This window comes from Oncorhynchus nerka, unplaced genomic scaffold, assembly GCF_034236695.1.
Source record: "Oncorhynchus nerka isolate Pitt River unplaced genomic scaffold, Oner_Uvic_2.0 unplaced_scaffold_2417, whole genome shotgun sequence".
In the NCBI taxonomy this organism is placed as follows: domain Eukaryota; kingdom Metazoa; phylum Chordata; class Actinopteri; order Salmoniformes; family Salmonidae; genus Oncorhynchus; species Oncorhynchus nerka.
Window position 1 is genome coordinate 17501 of NW_027038879.1, and position 19250 is coordinate 36750.

Below are 19250 nucleotides of genomic sequence, written 5' to 3' on the forward strand. Positions count from 1 at the left end.
CCTACTACCGACCACTACTACCACCTACTACCGACCACTACTACCACCTACTACCGACCACTACTATCACCTACTACCACCCACTACTATCACCCACTACCGACCACTACTACCACCTACTACCGACCACTACTATCACCTACTACCGACCACTACTACCACCTACTACCGACCACTACTATCACCTACTACCACCCACTACTATCACCCACTACCGACCACTACTATCACCCACTACCGACCACTACTATCACCTACTACCACCCACTACTATCACCTACTACCACCCACTACTATCACCCACTACCGACCACTACTACCACCTACTACCACCCACTACCGACCACTACTATCACCCACTACCGACCACTACTATCACCCTCTACCGACCACTACTATCACCCACTACCGACCACTACTATCACCCTCTACCGACCACTACTACCACCTACTACTATCACCCACTACCGACCACTACTACCACCCACTACCGACCACTACTACCACCTACTACCACCTACTACCACCCACTGCCGACCACTACTATCACCCTCTACCGACCACTACTACCACCCACTACCACCCACTACCGACCACTACTATCACCCTCTACCGACCACTACTACCACCTACTACCACCCACTACCGACCACTACTATCACCCACTACCGACCACTACTATCACCTACTATCACCACTACTATCACCCACTACCGACCACTACTACCACCTACTATCACCACTACTACCACCTACTATCACCCTCTACCGACCACTACTACCACCTACTACCACCCACTACCGACCACTACTATCACCCACTACCGACCACTACTATCACCCTCTACCGACCACTACTACCACCTACTATCACCACTACTACCACCTACTATCACCCTCTACCGACCACTACTACCACCTACTACCACCCACTACCGACCACTACTATCACCCACTACCGACCACTACTATCACCCTCTACCGACCACTACTATCACCTACTATCACCACTACTATCACCTACTACCACCCACTACCAACCACTACTATCACCCTCTACCGACCACTACTACCACCCACTACCACCCACTACCGACCACTACTATCACCCTCTACCGACCACTACTACCACCTACTACCACCCACTACCGACCACTACTACCACCCACTACCGACCACTACTATCACCCTCTACCGACCACTACTACCACCTACTATCACCACTACTATCACCCACTACCAACCACTACTATCACCCACTACCACCCACTACTACCACCCACTACCACCCACTACTATCACCCACTACCACCCACTACTAACTATCACCCACTACCAACCACTACTATCACCCACTACCACCCACTACTATCACCCACTACCGACCACTACTACCACCTACTACCACCCACTACCAACCACTACCGACCACTACTACCACCTACTACCACCCACTACTACCACCCACTACCGACCACTACTATCACCCACTACCGACCACTACTATCACCCACTACCGACCACTACTATCACCCACTACCACCCACTACTATCACCCACTACCAACCACTACTATCACCTACTACCGACCACTACTATCACCTACTACCGACCACTACTATCACCCACTACCACCGACTACTATCACCCACTACCACCCACTACTATCACCCACTACCACCCACTACTATCACCCACTACCGACCACTACCACCCACTACTATCACCCTCTACCGACCACTACTACCACCTACTATCACCACTACTATCACCCACTACCAACCACTACTATCACCCACTACCACCCACTACTACCACCCACTACCACCCACTACTATCACCCACTACCACCCACTACTACCACCCACTACCAACCACTACTATCACCCACTACCACCCACTACTACCACCCACTACCACCCACTACTATCACCCACTACCACCCACTACTAACTATCACCCACTACCAACCACTACTATCACCCACTACCACCCACTACTATCACCCACTACCGACCACTACTACCACCTACTACCACCCACTACCAACCACTACCGACCACTACTACCACCTACTACCACCCACTACTACCACCCACTACCGACCACTACTATCACCCACTACCGACCACTACTATCACCCACTACCGACCACTACTATCACCCACTACCACCCACTACTATCACCCACTACCAACCACTACTATCACCTACTACCGACCACTACTATCACCTACTACCGACCACTACTATCACCCACTACCACCGACTACTATCACCCACTACCACCCACTACTATCACCCACTACCACCCACTACTATCACCCACTACCACCCACTACTACCACCCACTACCACCCACTACTATCACCCACTACCACCCACTACTAACTATCACCCACTACCAACCACTACTATCACCCACTACCACCCACTACTATCACCCACTACCGACCACTACTACCACCTACTACCACCCACTACCAACCACTACCGACCACTACTACCACCTACTACCACCCACTACTACCACCCACTACCGACCACTACTATCACCCACTACCGACCACTACTATCACCCACTACCGACCACTACTATCACCCACTACCAACCACTACTATCACCTACTACCGACCACTACTATCACCTACTACCGACCACTACTATCACCCACTACCACCGACTACTATCACCCACTACCACCCACTACTATCACCCACTACCACCCACTACTATCACCCACTACCGACCACTACCACCCACTACTATCACCCACTACCACCCACTACTATCACCCACTACCGACCACTACTATCACCTACTTCCGACCACTACTATCACCCACTACCGACCACTACTATCACCTACTACCGACCACTACTATCACCCTCTACCGACCACTACTATCACCCACTACCGACCACTACTATCACCCACTACCACCCACCACTACCACCCACTACCGACCACTACCACCCACTACTACCACCCACTACCGACCACTACTATCACCCACTACCGACCACTCCTATCACCCACTACCGACCCCTACTATCACCCACTACCGATCACCCACTACCGACCCCTACTATCACCTACTACCGACCACTACTATCACCTACTACCGACCACTACTATCACCCACTACCGACCACTACTATCACCCACTACCACCCACTACTACCACCCACTACCGACCACTACTATCACCCACTACCGACCCCTACTATCACCTGCTACCGACCACTACTATCACCCACTACCGACCACTACTATCACCCACTACCACCCACTACTACCACCCACTACTATCACCCACTACCGACCCCTACTACCACCTACTACCGACCACTACTACCACCTACTATCACCACTACTATCACCTACTACCAACCACTACTATCACCCACTACCGACCACTACTATCACCCACTACCGACCACTACTACCACCCACTACCGACCACTACTATCACCTACTACCGACCACTACTATCACCCACTACCGACCACTACTATCACCCACTACCGACCACTACTATCACCTACTACCGACCACTACTATCACCCACTACCGACCACTACTATCACCCACTACCGACCACTACTACCACCTACTACCGACCACTACTACACCTACTACCACCCACTACCATCCACTGCCGACCACTACTATCACCTACTACCACCACTACTATACCACCCACTACCGACCACTACTATCACCCACTACCGACCACTACTACCACCTACTACCACCCACTACCGACCACTACTATCACCCACTACCGACCACTACTATTACCTACCACCACTACTATCACCCACTACCGACCACTACTACCACCTACTATCACCACTACTACCACCTACTATCACCTACTACCACTACCACCTACTACCACCCACTACCGACCACTACTATCACCTTACTACCGACCACTACTATCACCTACACCGACCACTACTACCACCTACTATCACCACTACTACCACTACTATCACCCTACTACCACTACTACCACCTACTACCACCCACTACCGACCACTACTATCACCCACTACCGACCACTACTATCACCCCTACCGACCACTAATATCACCTACTATCACCACTACATCACCTACTACCACCCACTACCAACCACTACTATCACCCACTACCACCCACTACTACCACCCACTACCACCCACTACTATCACCCACTACCACCACTACTACCACCTACTCCACCCACTACCGACCACTACTACCACCCACTACCACCACTACTATCACCCCTACCGACCACTACTACCACCTACTATCACCACTACTATCACCCACTACCAACCACTACTACCACCCACTACTACCACCCACTACCACCACTACTATCACCCACTACCACCCACTACTAACTATCACCACTACCAACCACTACTATCACCCACTACCACCCACTACTATCACCCACTACCGACCACTACTACCACCTACTACCACCACTACCAACCACTACCGACCACTACTACCACCTACTACCACCCACTACCACCCACTACCACCCACTACTATCACCCACTACCGACCACTACTATCACCCACTACCGACCACTACTCACCCACTACCACCCACTACTATCACCCACTACCAACCACTACCACCTACTACACCACTACTATCACCTACTACCAACCACTACTATCACCCACTACCACCGACTACTATCACCCACTACCACCCACTACTATCACCCACTACCACCCACTACTATCACCCACTACCGACCACTACCACCCACTACTATCACCCACTACCGACCACTACTACACCTACACACCACTACTATCACCCACTACCAACCACTACTATCACCCACTACCGACCCACTACTACCACCCACTACCACCCACTACTATCACCCACCCACCACTACTACCACCCACTACCAACCACTACTATCACCCACTACCACCCACTACTACCACCCACTACCACCACTACTATCACCCACTACCACCCACTACTAACTCACCCACTACCACCACTACTATCACCCACTACCACCACTACTATCACCCACTACCGACCACTACTATCACCCACTACCAACCACTACTATCACCACTACTACCACTTCCATTACCACCCACTACTATCACCCACTACCGACCACTACTATCACCCACTACCGACCACTACTATCACCCACTACCGACCACTACTATCACCCACTACCGACCACTACTATCACCCACTACCGACCACTACTATCACCTACTACGACCACTACTATCACTCACTACCACCACTACTATCACCCACTACCACCCACTACTACCACCCACTACCACCACTACTATCACCCACTACCACCCACTCTATCACCACTACTATCACCACTGCACTACCGACCACTACTATCACCCACTACCACCCACCACTAACTATCACCCACTACCAACCACTACTATCACCCACTACCACCCACTACTATCACCCACTACCGACCACCTACTATCACCCACTACTACCGACCACTACTATCACCTACTACCGACCACTACTATCACCCACTACCGACCACTACTATCACCCACTACCGACCACTACTATCACCCACTACCGACCACTACTACCACCCACTACCACCCACTACTATCACCCACTACCAACCACTACTATCACCTACTACCGACCACTACTATCACCTACTACCGACCACTACTATCACCCACTACCACCCACTACTATCACCCACTACCACCCACTACTATCACCCACTACCACCCACTACTATCACCCACTACCGACCACTACCACCCACTACTATCACCCACTACCACCACTACTATCACCCACTACCGACCACTACTATCACCTACTACCGACCACTACTATCACCCACTACCGACCACTACTATCACCTACTACCGACCACTACTATCACCCTCTACCGACCACTACTATCACCCACTACCGACCACTACTATCACCCACTACCACCCACTACTACCACCCACTACCGACCACTACCACCCACTACTACCACCCACTACCGACCACTACTATCACCCACTACCGACCACTCCTATCACCCACTACCGACCCCTACTATCACCCACTACCGATCACCCACTACTATCATCACCTACTACCGACCACTACTATCACCTACTACCGACCACTACTATCACCTACTACCGACCACTACTATCACCACTACCACCCACTACTATCACCCACTACCACCACTACTATCACCCACTACCACCCACTACCGACCACTACTATCACCCACTACCACCCACTACTATCACCCACTACCACCACTACCGACCACTACTATCACCTACTACCGACCACTACTATCACCTACTACCACCACTACTATCACCCACTACCGACCACTACTATCACCTACTACCAACCACTACTATCACCTACTACCACCACTACTACTATCACCACTACTACCACCACTACCGACCACTACTATCACCTACTACCACCCACTACTATCACCCACTACCGACCACTACTATCACCCACTACCACCACTACTATCACCCACTACCGACCACTACTATCACCCACTACCGACCACTACTATCACCCACTACCACCACTACTATCACCCACTACTATCACCCACCCGACTACTATCACCTACTACCGACCACTACTATCACCTACTACCACCACTACTATCACCCACTACCCACCACTACTATCACCCACTACCACCACTACTACCACCTACTACCAATACTACTATCACCCACTACCGACCACTACTATCACCCACTACCGACCACTACTATCACCTACTACCACCCACTACTATCACCCACTACCGACCACTACTATCACCTACTACCACCCACTACTATCACCTACTACCGACCACTACTATCACCTACTACCGACCACTACTATCACCTACTACCGACCACTACTATCACCCACTACCACCACTACTATCACCCACTACCACCCTAATATCACCCACTACCACCACTACTATCACCTACTACCACCACTACTATCACCCACTACCAACCACTACTATCACCACCACTACTACCACCACTACTATCACCCACTACCACCCACTACTATCACCCACTACCACCACTACTATCACCCACTACCAACCACTACTATCACCCACTACCACCCACTACTATCACCTACTACCGACCACTACTATCACCCACTACCGACCACTACTATCACCTCACCCCACTACTATCCACTACCACTACTATCACCCACTACCGACCACTACTATCACCACTACCGACCACTACTATCACCCACTACCGACCACTACTATCACCTACTACCAACCACTACTATCACCTACTACCAACCACTACTATCACCTACTACCGACCACTACTATCACCCACTACCACCACTACTATCACCCACTACCACCCACTACTATCACCCACTACCGACCACTACCACCCACTACTATCACCCACTACCACCCACTACTATCACCCACTACCGACCACTACCACCCACTACTATCACCTACTACCGCCACTACTATCACCCACTACCGACCACTACTATCACCTACTACCACCACTACTACACCCTCTACCGACCACTACTATCACCCACTACTATCACCCACTACTATCACCACTACCACCCACTACTACCACCCACTACCGACCACTACCCCACTACTACCACCACTACCGACCACTACTATCACCTACTACCGCCCACTACTATCACCCACTACCGACCCCCTACTATCTACCACCACTACTATCACCCACTACTGACCGACCACTACTATCACCTACTACCGACCACTGCTATCACCTACTACCGACCACTACTATCACCCACTACCGACCACTACTATCACCCACTACTACTACCACCCACTACCAACCACTACTATCACCCACTACCGACCCCTACTATCACCTGCTACCGACCACTACTATCACCCACTACTGACCACTACTATCACCCACTACCACCCACTACACCCACTACCACCCACTACTATCACCCACTACGACCCTACTACCACCTACTACCGACCACTACTACCACCTACTATCACCACTACTATCACCCACTACCAACCACTACTATCACCCACTTCCGACCACTACTATCACCCACTACCGACCACTACTATCACCTGCTACCGACCACTACTATCACCCACTACCGACCACTACTATCACCCACTACACCTACTACCACCCACTACTATCACCCACTACCACCCACTACTATCACCTACTACCGACCACTACTATCACCTACTACCCGACCACTACTATCACCCACTACCGACCACTACTATCACCCACTACCAACCACTACTATCACCTACTACCGACTATCACCTACTACCACCACTACTATCACCCACTACCGACCACTACTATCACCTACTACCGACCACTACTATCACCCACTACCGACCACTGCTATCACCTACTACGACCACTACTATCACCTACTACCACCACTACTATCACCCACTACCGACCACTACTCACCCACTACACCCACTACTACCACCCACTACTATCACCCACTACTACTATCACCCACTACCGACCACTACTATCACCAATACCGACCACTACTATCACCCACTACCACCCACTACTATCACCCACTACCACCACTACTATCACCTACCACCCACCACTACTATCACCCACTACCACCCACTACTACCACCCACTACCGACCACTACTACCACCCACTATCACCCACTACTACCACCTACTAACCACTACTATCACCCACTACCACCACTACTATCACCCACTACCGACCACTACCACCACTACTATCACCCACTACCGACCACTACTATCACCCACTACCGACCACTACTATCACCCACTACCGACCACTACTATCACCTACTACCGACCACTACTATCACCTACTACCGACCACTACTATCACCCACTACCGACCACTACTATCACCCACTACCGACCACTACTATCACCTACCACCCACTACTACCACCCACTACCGACCACTACCCACCCACTACTATCACCCACTACCGACCACTACTATCACCCACTACCAACCACCCTATCACCCACTACCGACCCCTACTATCACCCACTACCACCCACTACTATCACCCACTACCACCCACTACTATCACCTACTACCACCACTACTATCACCTACTACCACCACTACTATCACCCACTACCTACTACTATCACCCACTACCACCACTACTACACCCACTACCACCCACTACTATCACCCACTACCGACCACTACTATCACCTGCTACCGACCACTACTATCACCCACTACCGACCACTACTATCACCTACCACCCACTACTATCACCCACTACTATCACCCACTACCAACCACTACTATCACCCACTACCACCCACTACTATCACCCACTACCGACCACTACTATCACCCACTACCACCACTACTATCACCCACTACCAACCACTACTATCACCCACTACCAACCACTACTATCACCCACTACCGACCCACTACTATCACCCACTACCCCACTACTACCACTCTACTACCACCCACTACTATCACCCACTACCGACCACTACTATCACCCACTACCGACCACTACTATCACCCACTACCGACCACTACTATCACCCACTACCACCACTCCACTATCACCACTACCGACCACTACTATCACCCACTACCAACCACTACTATCACCTACTACCAACCACTACTATCACCTACTACCGACCACTACTATCACCCACTTCCACCACTACTATCACCCACTACCACCCACTACTATCACCCACTACTATCACCTGCTACCGACCACTACTATCACCCACTACCGACCACTACTATCACCCACTATCGACCACTACTATCACCCACTACCAACCACTACCACCACTACCGACCACTACTATCACCTACTACCAACCACTACTATCACCCACTACCGACCACTACTATCACCCACTACCGACCACTACTATCATCCACTACCACCACTACTATCACCCACTACCGACCACTACTATCACCTACACTACTATCACCCACTACCACCACTACTATCACCCACTACCGACCACTACCACCCACACTACTATCACCCACTACCGACCTACCACTACTATCACCTACTACCGACCACTACCACTATATCACCTACTACCGACCACTACTATCACCCACTACCGACCACTACTATCACCTACTACCGACCACTACTATCACCTACTACCAACCACTACTATCACCCACTACCGACCACTACTATCACCTACTACCACTACTATCACCTACTACACCCACCCACTACCGACCACTACTATCACCTACTACCGACCACTACTATCACCCACTACCGACCACTACTATCACCCACTACCGACCACTACTATCACCTACTACCGACCACTACTATCACCCACTACCGACCACTACTATCACCCACTACCGACCACTACTATCACCCACTACCGACCACTACTATCACCCACTACCGACCACTACTATCACCCACTACCGACCACTACTATCACCCACTACCACCACTACTACCCACTCACCCTATCTACCGACCACTACTATCACCACTACCACCACTACTATCACCCACTACCGACCACTACTATCACCCACTACCACCCACTACTACCACCCACTACTATCACCCACTACCGACCACTACTATCACCCACTACCGACCACTACTATCACCCACTACCGACCACTACTATCACCCACTACCAACCACTACTATCACCTACTACCAACCACTACTATCACCCACTACCGACCACTACTATCACCCACTACCAACCACTACTATCACCTACTACCGACCACTACTCACCTGCCCTTTTTTTCTTTACTACCAACCACTACTATCACCCACTACCGACCACTACTATCACCCACTACCAACCACTACTATCACCTACTACCGACCACTACTCACCTGCCCTTTTTTTCTTTCATTTCAAACTCTAGAGGGTCAGAAACTCCAGAATCTTGATCCTCTTCCTCACCAGCTGCCTCCTCCTCTACACTCTTCCCTCTCTCTCTGGACACATTGTCTATATCTCTATCTCTCTAATCCAGTAGACGTCTCTCTCTCTGGACACATTGTCTATATCTCTATCTCTCTAATCCAGTAGACATCTCTCTCTCTGGACACATTGTCTATATCTCTATCTCTCTAACCCAGTAGACATCTCTCTCTGGACACATTGTCTATATGTCTGTCTCTCTAACCCAGTAGACATCTCTCTCTCTGGACACATTGTCTATATATCTATCTCTCTAACCCAGTAGACATCTCTCTCTCTGGACACATTGTCTATATCTCGATCTCTCTAACCCAGTAGACATCTCTCTCTCTGGACACATTGTCTATATGTCTATCTCTCTAACCCAGTAGACATCTCTCTCTCTGGACACATTGTCTATATCTCGATCTCTCTAACCCAGTAGACGTCTCTCTCTCTGGACACATTGTCTATATGTCTATCTCTCTAACCCAGTAGACATCTCTCTCTGGACACATTTGTCTATATGTCTATCTCTCTAACCCAGTAGACATCTCTCTCTCTGGACACATTTGTCTATATGTCTATCTCTCTAACCCAGTAGACATCTCTCTCTGGACACATTGTCTATATGTCTATCTCTCTAACCCAGTAGACATCTCTCTCTCTGGACACATTGTCTATATGTCTATCTCTCTAACCCAGTAGACATCTCTCTCTCTGGACACATTTGTCTATATGTCTATCTCTCTAACCCAGTAGACATCTCTCTCTCTGGACACATTTGTCTATATGTCTATCTCTCTAATCCAGTAGACGTCTCTCTCTCTGGACACATTGTCTATATGTCTATCTCTCTAATCCAGTAGACGTCTCTCTCTCTCCATCCAGACCAGCTGTCCAGCCCACTGTGACCAGGGTAGACCCCACAGCAGACAGGCTCCACCACGCAGCCCACTGCCCAGCTCCGTAAGACCCCCACCACCACCACGATGCCGCCCACTGTCCCCCTGTCCGTGTCTGCGACGTTCCCTGTTTCTATGTCCCCTGACCTCACTTAACATGTCCATCTGTCTGTGTTGGGTGATTGTGGTCCTGTGGTGTTCATGTCCCCTCTCTTTGTACCCCAACCCCTCTCTTCTCTCCACCAGGACCCTGGACCCTCTGTCTCCATCCTTGTCTCTGTGTCCCCTTAAAGCAGACTGCTTGCCAGTTCCTCATCCCTCTGTTTTATGTTGTATTTATTATGTTTTACGCTGATTCCTAAAAGCTTCCATTAGTGGGACTGAGTGTTGTGAAGGTAGGATGTGTAGTCGATAATGGTGGAGGGGCTTCCTTTCCGTGTGTCTCAAAGAGGAGAAATAATCTATAAATAATAACTCTCTTTTGTCTTGGTTTCTTTCCATCCCTCCATCCCTCCATCTCTCTCCATCTCTCCATCCATCCTCTCCATCTCTCCATCCCTCTCCATCCTTCTCCATCTCTCCATCCCTCTCCATCTCTCCATCCCTCTCCATCTCTCCATCTCTCTCCATCCCTCTCCATCCCTCTCCATCCCTCTCCATCCCTCTCCATCTCTCCATCTCTCCATCCCTCTCCATCTTTCCATCTCTCCCCACTATCCCTCCATCAGGAGCAGCAGAAACAGGTGGAGGATCCGGGCAGAGAGGTGAAAAAGGTGAGGAAGGCCAGGAATCGCAGACAGGAGTGGAATATGATGGCCTATGATAAGGAGTTCCGCCCGGACACACGACTCACCCCCTCACCCTACCACGGAATGTCCTCCGAGGGGTCATTATCACCTGATAACAGGTAGGTTCATTAATCAATCAGTCAATCAATTAGTCAATCAATCTGACTATTTCAAATGGCTCAGTTGAAATGACCCTGTATATAGTATGGTATTGAACTGACCCTGTATATAGTATGGTATTGAACTGACCCTGTATATAGTATGGTATTGAACTGACCCTGTATATAGTATGGTATTGAACTGACCCTGTATATAGTGTGACACTGGCTAGCCTTCCACTGACCTCTGCTGATTGGACAGACACTGGCTAGCCTTCCACTGACCTCTGCTGATTGGCCAGACACTGGCTAGCCTTCTACTGACCTCTGCTGATTGGACAGACACTGGCTAGCCTTCTACTGACTGCTGATTGGACAGACACTGGCTAGCCTTCTACTGACTGCTGATTGGACAGACACTGGCTAGCCTTCCACTGACCTCTGCTGATTGGACAGAAACTGGCTAGCCTTCTACTGACCTCTGCTGATTGGACAGACACTGGTTAGCCTTCTACTGACCTCTGCTGATTGGACAGACACTGGCTAGCCTTCTACTGCCCTCTGCTGGGGAGTGGAAAACACGTCTATGTAGAATTTCTGATTATATCAATGAGTGTGTGTCCTTCTTAAGGATATGACAAGTTAGATATAAGTATCTACAACAACGGAAACTAGGTAACTTTATCCCCCCCCTACTCCACCCCTCCCAGGTCGATGGCATCAGACATGGGCGAGCATTCCTACCCTGCCAGCCCTAACCACCCTTCCCAGCCCACCTCTGCCCCCCACCCCATCGATGGTGCCCCCCACCTCACCCAAGCCCCCCAGACTCAGTCTCTGGACAGGGGAGGGTACCCCAGAGCCAACCCCCCCTCTGGGTCAGCCGCCGCATCACTGGGGCGCACCCATCCCCCCCACCCACCCCCCGCCCACTCCGAGGGAGGGGCAGTCAACGGTCCACGTCAGCAGTCCGTCAAGGACTACAGGGCTCATGGGTAAGTCAACTACCACGTACTGTAGGCTACTAGGTATTGTGTCATTAGGTATTACTAGGTATTGAGTCATTAGGTATTACTAGGTATTGAGTCATTAGGTATTACTAGGTATTGAGTCATTGGGTATTACTAGGTATTGAGTCATTAGGTATTACCAGGTATTGAGTCATTAGGTATTACTAGGTATTGAGTCATTAGGTATTACTAGGTATTGTGTCATTAGGTATTACTAGGTATTGTGTCATTAGGTATTACTAGGTATTGAGTCATTAGGTATTACTAGGTATTGTGTCATTGGGTATTACTAGGTATTGAGTCATTAGTTATTACTAGGTATTGTGTCATTAGGTATTACTAGGTATTGTGTCATTACGTATTACTAGGTATTGTGTCATTAGGTATTACTAGGTATTGAGTCATTAGGTATTACTAGGTATTGTGTCATTCGGTATTACTAGGTATTGTGGTATTACTAGGTATTGTGTCATTAGGTATTACTAGGTATTGTGTCATTAGGTATTACTAGATATTGAGTTATTAGGTATTACTAGGTATTGTGTCATTGGGTATTACTAGGTATTGTGTCATTGGGTATTACTAGGTTTTGAGTCATTAGGTATTACTATGTATTGTGTCATTAGGTATTACTAGGTATTGAGTCATTAGGTATTACTAGGTATTGTGTCATAAGGTATTACTATGTATTGTGTCATAAGGTATTACTAGGTATTGAATCATTAGGTATTACTAGGTATTGTGGTATTACTAGGTATTGTGTCATTAGGTATAACTAGGTATTGAGTCATTAGGTATTACTAGGTATTGAGTCATTAGGTATTACTAGGTATTGTGTCATTAGGTATTACTAGGTATTGTGTCATTAGGTATTACTAGGTATTGAGTCATTAGGTATTACTAGGTATTGTGTCATTAGGTATTACTAAGTATTGAGTCATTAGGTATTGCTAGGTATTGAGTCATTAGGTATTACTAGGTATTGAGTCATTAGGTATTACTAGGTATTGAGTCATAAGGTATTACTGGGTATTGTGTCATTAGGTATTACTAGGTATTGTGTCATTAGGTATTACTAGGTATTGTGGTATTACTAGGTATTGTGTCATTAGGTATTACTAGGTATTGTGTCATTAGGTATTACTAGGTATTGTGTCATTAGGTATTACTAGATATTGAGATATTAGGTATTACTAGGTATTGTGTCATTGGGTATTACTATGTATTGAGTCATTAGGTATTACTAGGTTTTGAGTCATTAGATATTACTATGTATTGTGTCATTAGGTATAACTAGGTATTGAGTCATTAGGTATTACTAGGTATTGTGTCATTAGGTATTACTATGTATTGTGTCATTAGGTATTACTAGGTATTGAGTCATTAGGTATTACTAGGTATTGTGGTATTACTAGGTATTGTGTCATTAGGTATAACTAGGTATTGAGTCATTAGGTTTACTAGGTATTGTGTCATTAGGTATTACTAGGTATTGTGTCATTAGGTATTACTAGATATTGTGTCATTAGGTATTACTAGGTATTGAGTCATTAGGTATTACTATGTATTGTGTCATTAGGTATTACTAGGTATTGAGTCATTAGGTATTACTAGGTATTGAGTCATAAGGTATTACTAGGTTTTGTGTCATAAAGTATTACTAGGTATTGAGTCATATGGTATTACTAGGTTTTGTGTCATTAGGTATTACTAGGTATTGAGTCATTAGGTATTACTAGGTATTGTGTCATTAGGTATTACTAGGTTTTGAGTCATTAGGTATTGCTAGGTATTGTGTCATTAGGTATTACTAGGTATTGAGTCATTAGGTATTACTAGGTATTGTGTCATAAGGTATTACTAGGTTTTGAGTCATTAGGTATTACTAGGTATTGAGTCATAAGGTATTACTAGGTTTTGTGTCATAAGGTATTACTATGTATTGAGTCATTAGGTATTACTAGGTATTGTGTCATTATGTATTACTAGGTATTGTGTCATTAGGTATTACTAGGTTTTGAGTCATTAGGTATTACTATGTATTGTGTCATTAGGTATTACTAGGTATTGAGTCATTAGGTATTACTAGGTATTGTGTCATAAGGTATTACTATGTATTGTGTCATAAGGTATTACTAGGTATTGAATCATTAGGTATTACTAGGTATTGTGGTATTACTAGATATTGTGTCATTAGGTATAACTAGGTATTGAGTCATTAGGTATTACTAGGTATTGAGTCATTAGGTATTACTAGGTATTGTCTCATTAGGTATTACTAGGTATTGTGTCATTAGGTATTACTAGGTATTGAGTCATTAGGTATTACTAGGTATTGTGTCATTAGGTATTACTAAGTATTGAGTCATTAGGTATTACTAGGTATTGTGTCATTAGGTATTACCAGGTATTGAGTCATTAGGTATTACTAGGTATTGAGTCATTAGGTATTACTAGGTATTGTGTCATTAGGTATTACTAGGTATTGTGTCATTAGGTATTACTAGGTATTGAGTCATTAGGTATTACTAGGTATTGTGTCATTGGGTATTACTAGGTATTGAGTCATTAGTTATTACTAGGTATTGTGTCATTAGGTATTACTAGGTATTGTGTCATTACGTATTACTAGGTATTGTGTCATTAGGTATTACTAGGTATTGAGTCATTAGGTATTACTAGGTATTGTGTCATTCGGTATTACTAGGTATTGTGGTATTACTAGGTATTGTGTCATTAGGTATTACTAGGTATTGTGTCATTAGGTATTACTAGGTATTGTGTCATTAGGTATTACTAGGTATTGTGTCATTAGGTATTACTAGGTTTTGAGTCATTAGGTATTGCTAGGTATTGAGTCATTAGGTATTACTAGGTATTGTGTCATTAGGTATTACTAGGTATTGAGTCATAAGGTATTACTAGGTTTTGTGTCATAAAGTATTACTAGGTATTGAGTCATAAGGTATTACTAGGTTTTGTGTCATTAGGTATTACTAGGTTTTGAGTCATTAGATATTACTATGTATTGTGTCATTAGGTATTACTAGGTATTGAGTCATTAGGTATTACTAGGTATTGAGTCATTAGGTATTACTAGGTATTGAGTCATAAGGTATTACTAGGTTTTGTGTCATAAAGTATTACTAGGTATTGAGTCATAAGGTATTACTAGGTATTGAGTCATATGGTATTACTAGGTTTTGTGTCATTAGGTATTACTAGGTATTGAGTCATTAGGTATTACTAGGTATTGTGTCATAAAGTATTACTAGGTATTGAGTCATAAGGTATTACTAGGTTTTGTGTCATTAGGTATTGCTAGGTATTGAGTCATTAGGTATTACTAGATATTGTGTCATTAGGTATTACTAGGTATTGTGTCATTAGGTATTACTAGGTTTTGTGTCATTAGGTATTACTAGGTATTGAGTCATTAGGTATTACTAGGTATTGTGTCATTAGGTATTACTAGGTTTTGAGTCATTAGGTATTGCTAGGTATTGAGTCATTAGGTATTACTAGGTATTGTGTCATTAGGTATTACTAGGTATTGAGTCATAAGGTATTACTAGGTTTTGTGTCATAAAGTATTACTAGGTATTGAGTCATAAAGTATTACTAGGTTTTGTGTCATTAGGTATTACTAGGTTTTGAGTCATTAGATATTACTATGTATTGTGTCATTAGGTATTACTAGGTATTGAGTCATTAGGTATTACTAGGTATTGAGTCATTAGGTATTACTAGGTATTGAGTCATAAGGTATTACTAGGTTTTGTGTCATAAAGTATTACTAGGTATTGAGTCATAAGGTATTACTAGGTTTTGTGTCATTAGGTATTACTAGGTATTGAGTCATTAGGTATTACTAGGTATTGTGTCATTAGGTATTACTAGGTTTTGAGTCATCAGGTATTGCTAGGTATTGAGTCATTAGGTATTACTAGGTATTGTGTCATTAGGTATTACTAGGTTTTGAGTCATTAGGTATTCCTATGTATTGTGTCATTAGGTATTACTAGGTATTGAGTCATAAAGTATTACTAGGTTTTGTGTCACAAGGTATTACTAGGTATTCAGTCATTAGGTATTACTAGGTATTGTGGTATTACTAGGTATTGTGTCATTAGGTATTACTAGGTATTGTGTAATTAGGTATTACTGGGTATTGTGTCATTAGGTATTACTAGGTATTGTGTCACTAGGTATTACTATGTATTGTGTCATTAGGTATTACTAGGTATTGAGTCATTAGGTATTACTAGGTATTGAGTCATTAGGTATTACTAGGTATTGAGTCATAAGGTATTACTAGGTTTTGTGTCATAAAGTATTACTAGGTATTGAGTCATAAGGTATTACTAGGTATTGAGTCATATGGTATTACTAGGTTTTGTGTCATTAGGTATTACTAGGTATTGAGTCATTAGGTATTACTAGGTATTGTGTCATAAAGTATTACTAGGTATTGAGTCATAAGGTATTACTAGGTTTTGTGTCATTAGGTATTGCTAGGTATTGAGTCATTAGGTATTACTAGATATTGTGTCATTAGGTATTACTAGGTATTGTGTCATTAGGTATTACTAGGTTTTGTGTCATTAGGTATTACTAGGTATTGAGTCATTAGGTATTACTAGGTATTGTGTCATTAGGTATTACTAGGTTTTGAGTCATTAGGTATTGCTAGGTATTGAGTCATTAGGTATTACTAGGTATTGTGTCATTAGGTATTACTAGGTATTGAGTCATAAGGTATTACTAGGTTTTGTGTCATAAAGTATTACTAGGTATTGAGTCATAAGGTATTACTAGGTTTTGTGTCATTAGGTATTACTAGGTTTTGAGTCATTAGATATTACTATGTATTGTGTCATTAGGTATTACTAGGTATTGAGTCATTAGGTATTACTAGGTATTGAGTCATTAGGTATTACTAGGTATTGAGTCATAAGGTATTACTAGGTTTTGTGTCATAAAGTATTACTAGGTATTGAGTCATAAAGGTATTACTAGGTTTTGTGTCATTAGGTATTACTGGTATTGAGTCATTAGGTATTACTAGGTATTGTGTCATTAGGTATTACTAGGTTTTGAGTCATCAGGTATTGCTAGGTATTGAGTCATTAGGTATTACTAGGTATTGTGTCATTAGGTATTACTAGGTTTTGAGTCATTAGGTATTCCTATGTATTGTGTCATTAGGTATTACTAGGTATTGAGTCATAAGGTATTACTAGGTTTTGTGTCACAAGGTATTACTAGGTATTGAGTCATTAGGTATTACTAGGTATTGTGGTATTACTAGGTATTGTGTCATTAGGTATTACTAGGTATTGTGTAATTAGGTATTACTGGGTATTGTGTCATTAGGTATTACTAGGTATTGTGTCACTAGGTATTA

The 19250-nt window shown here is 45.3% G+C and overlaps 1 protein-coding gene across 1 annotated transcript in view; it reads left to right on the plus strand.

Annotated features, from left to right (window-relative positions):
• LOC115122808 (actin-binding protein WASF3-like) overlaps positions 1–13828 on the plus strand; it is a gene marked incomplete at both ends in the record, with an annotated part of 19284 nt that extends 5456 nt beyond the window's left edge. The window contains 3 exons of the mRNA XM_065014622.1: positions 11934–12011; positions 12676–12854; positions 13544–13828. Coding sequence (XP_064870694.1) covers positions 11934–12011; positions 12676–12854; positions 13544–13828 — 542 coding nt within the window. The remainder of the gene's footprint in view (positions 1–11933; positions 12012–12675; positions 12855–13543) is intronic.
• Positions 13829–19250: the final 5422 nt, after the last annotated feature.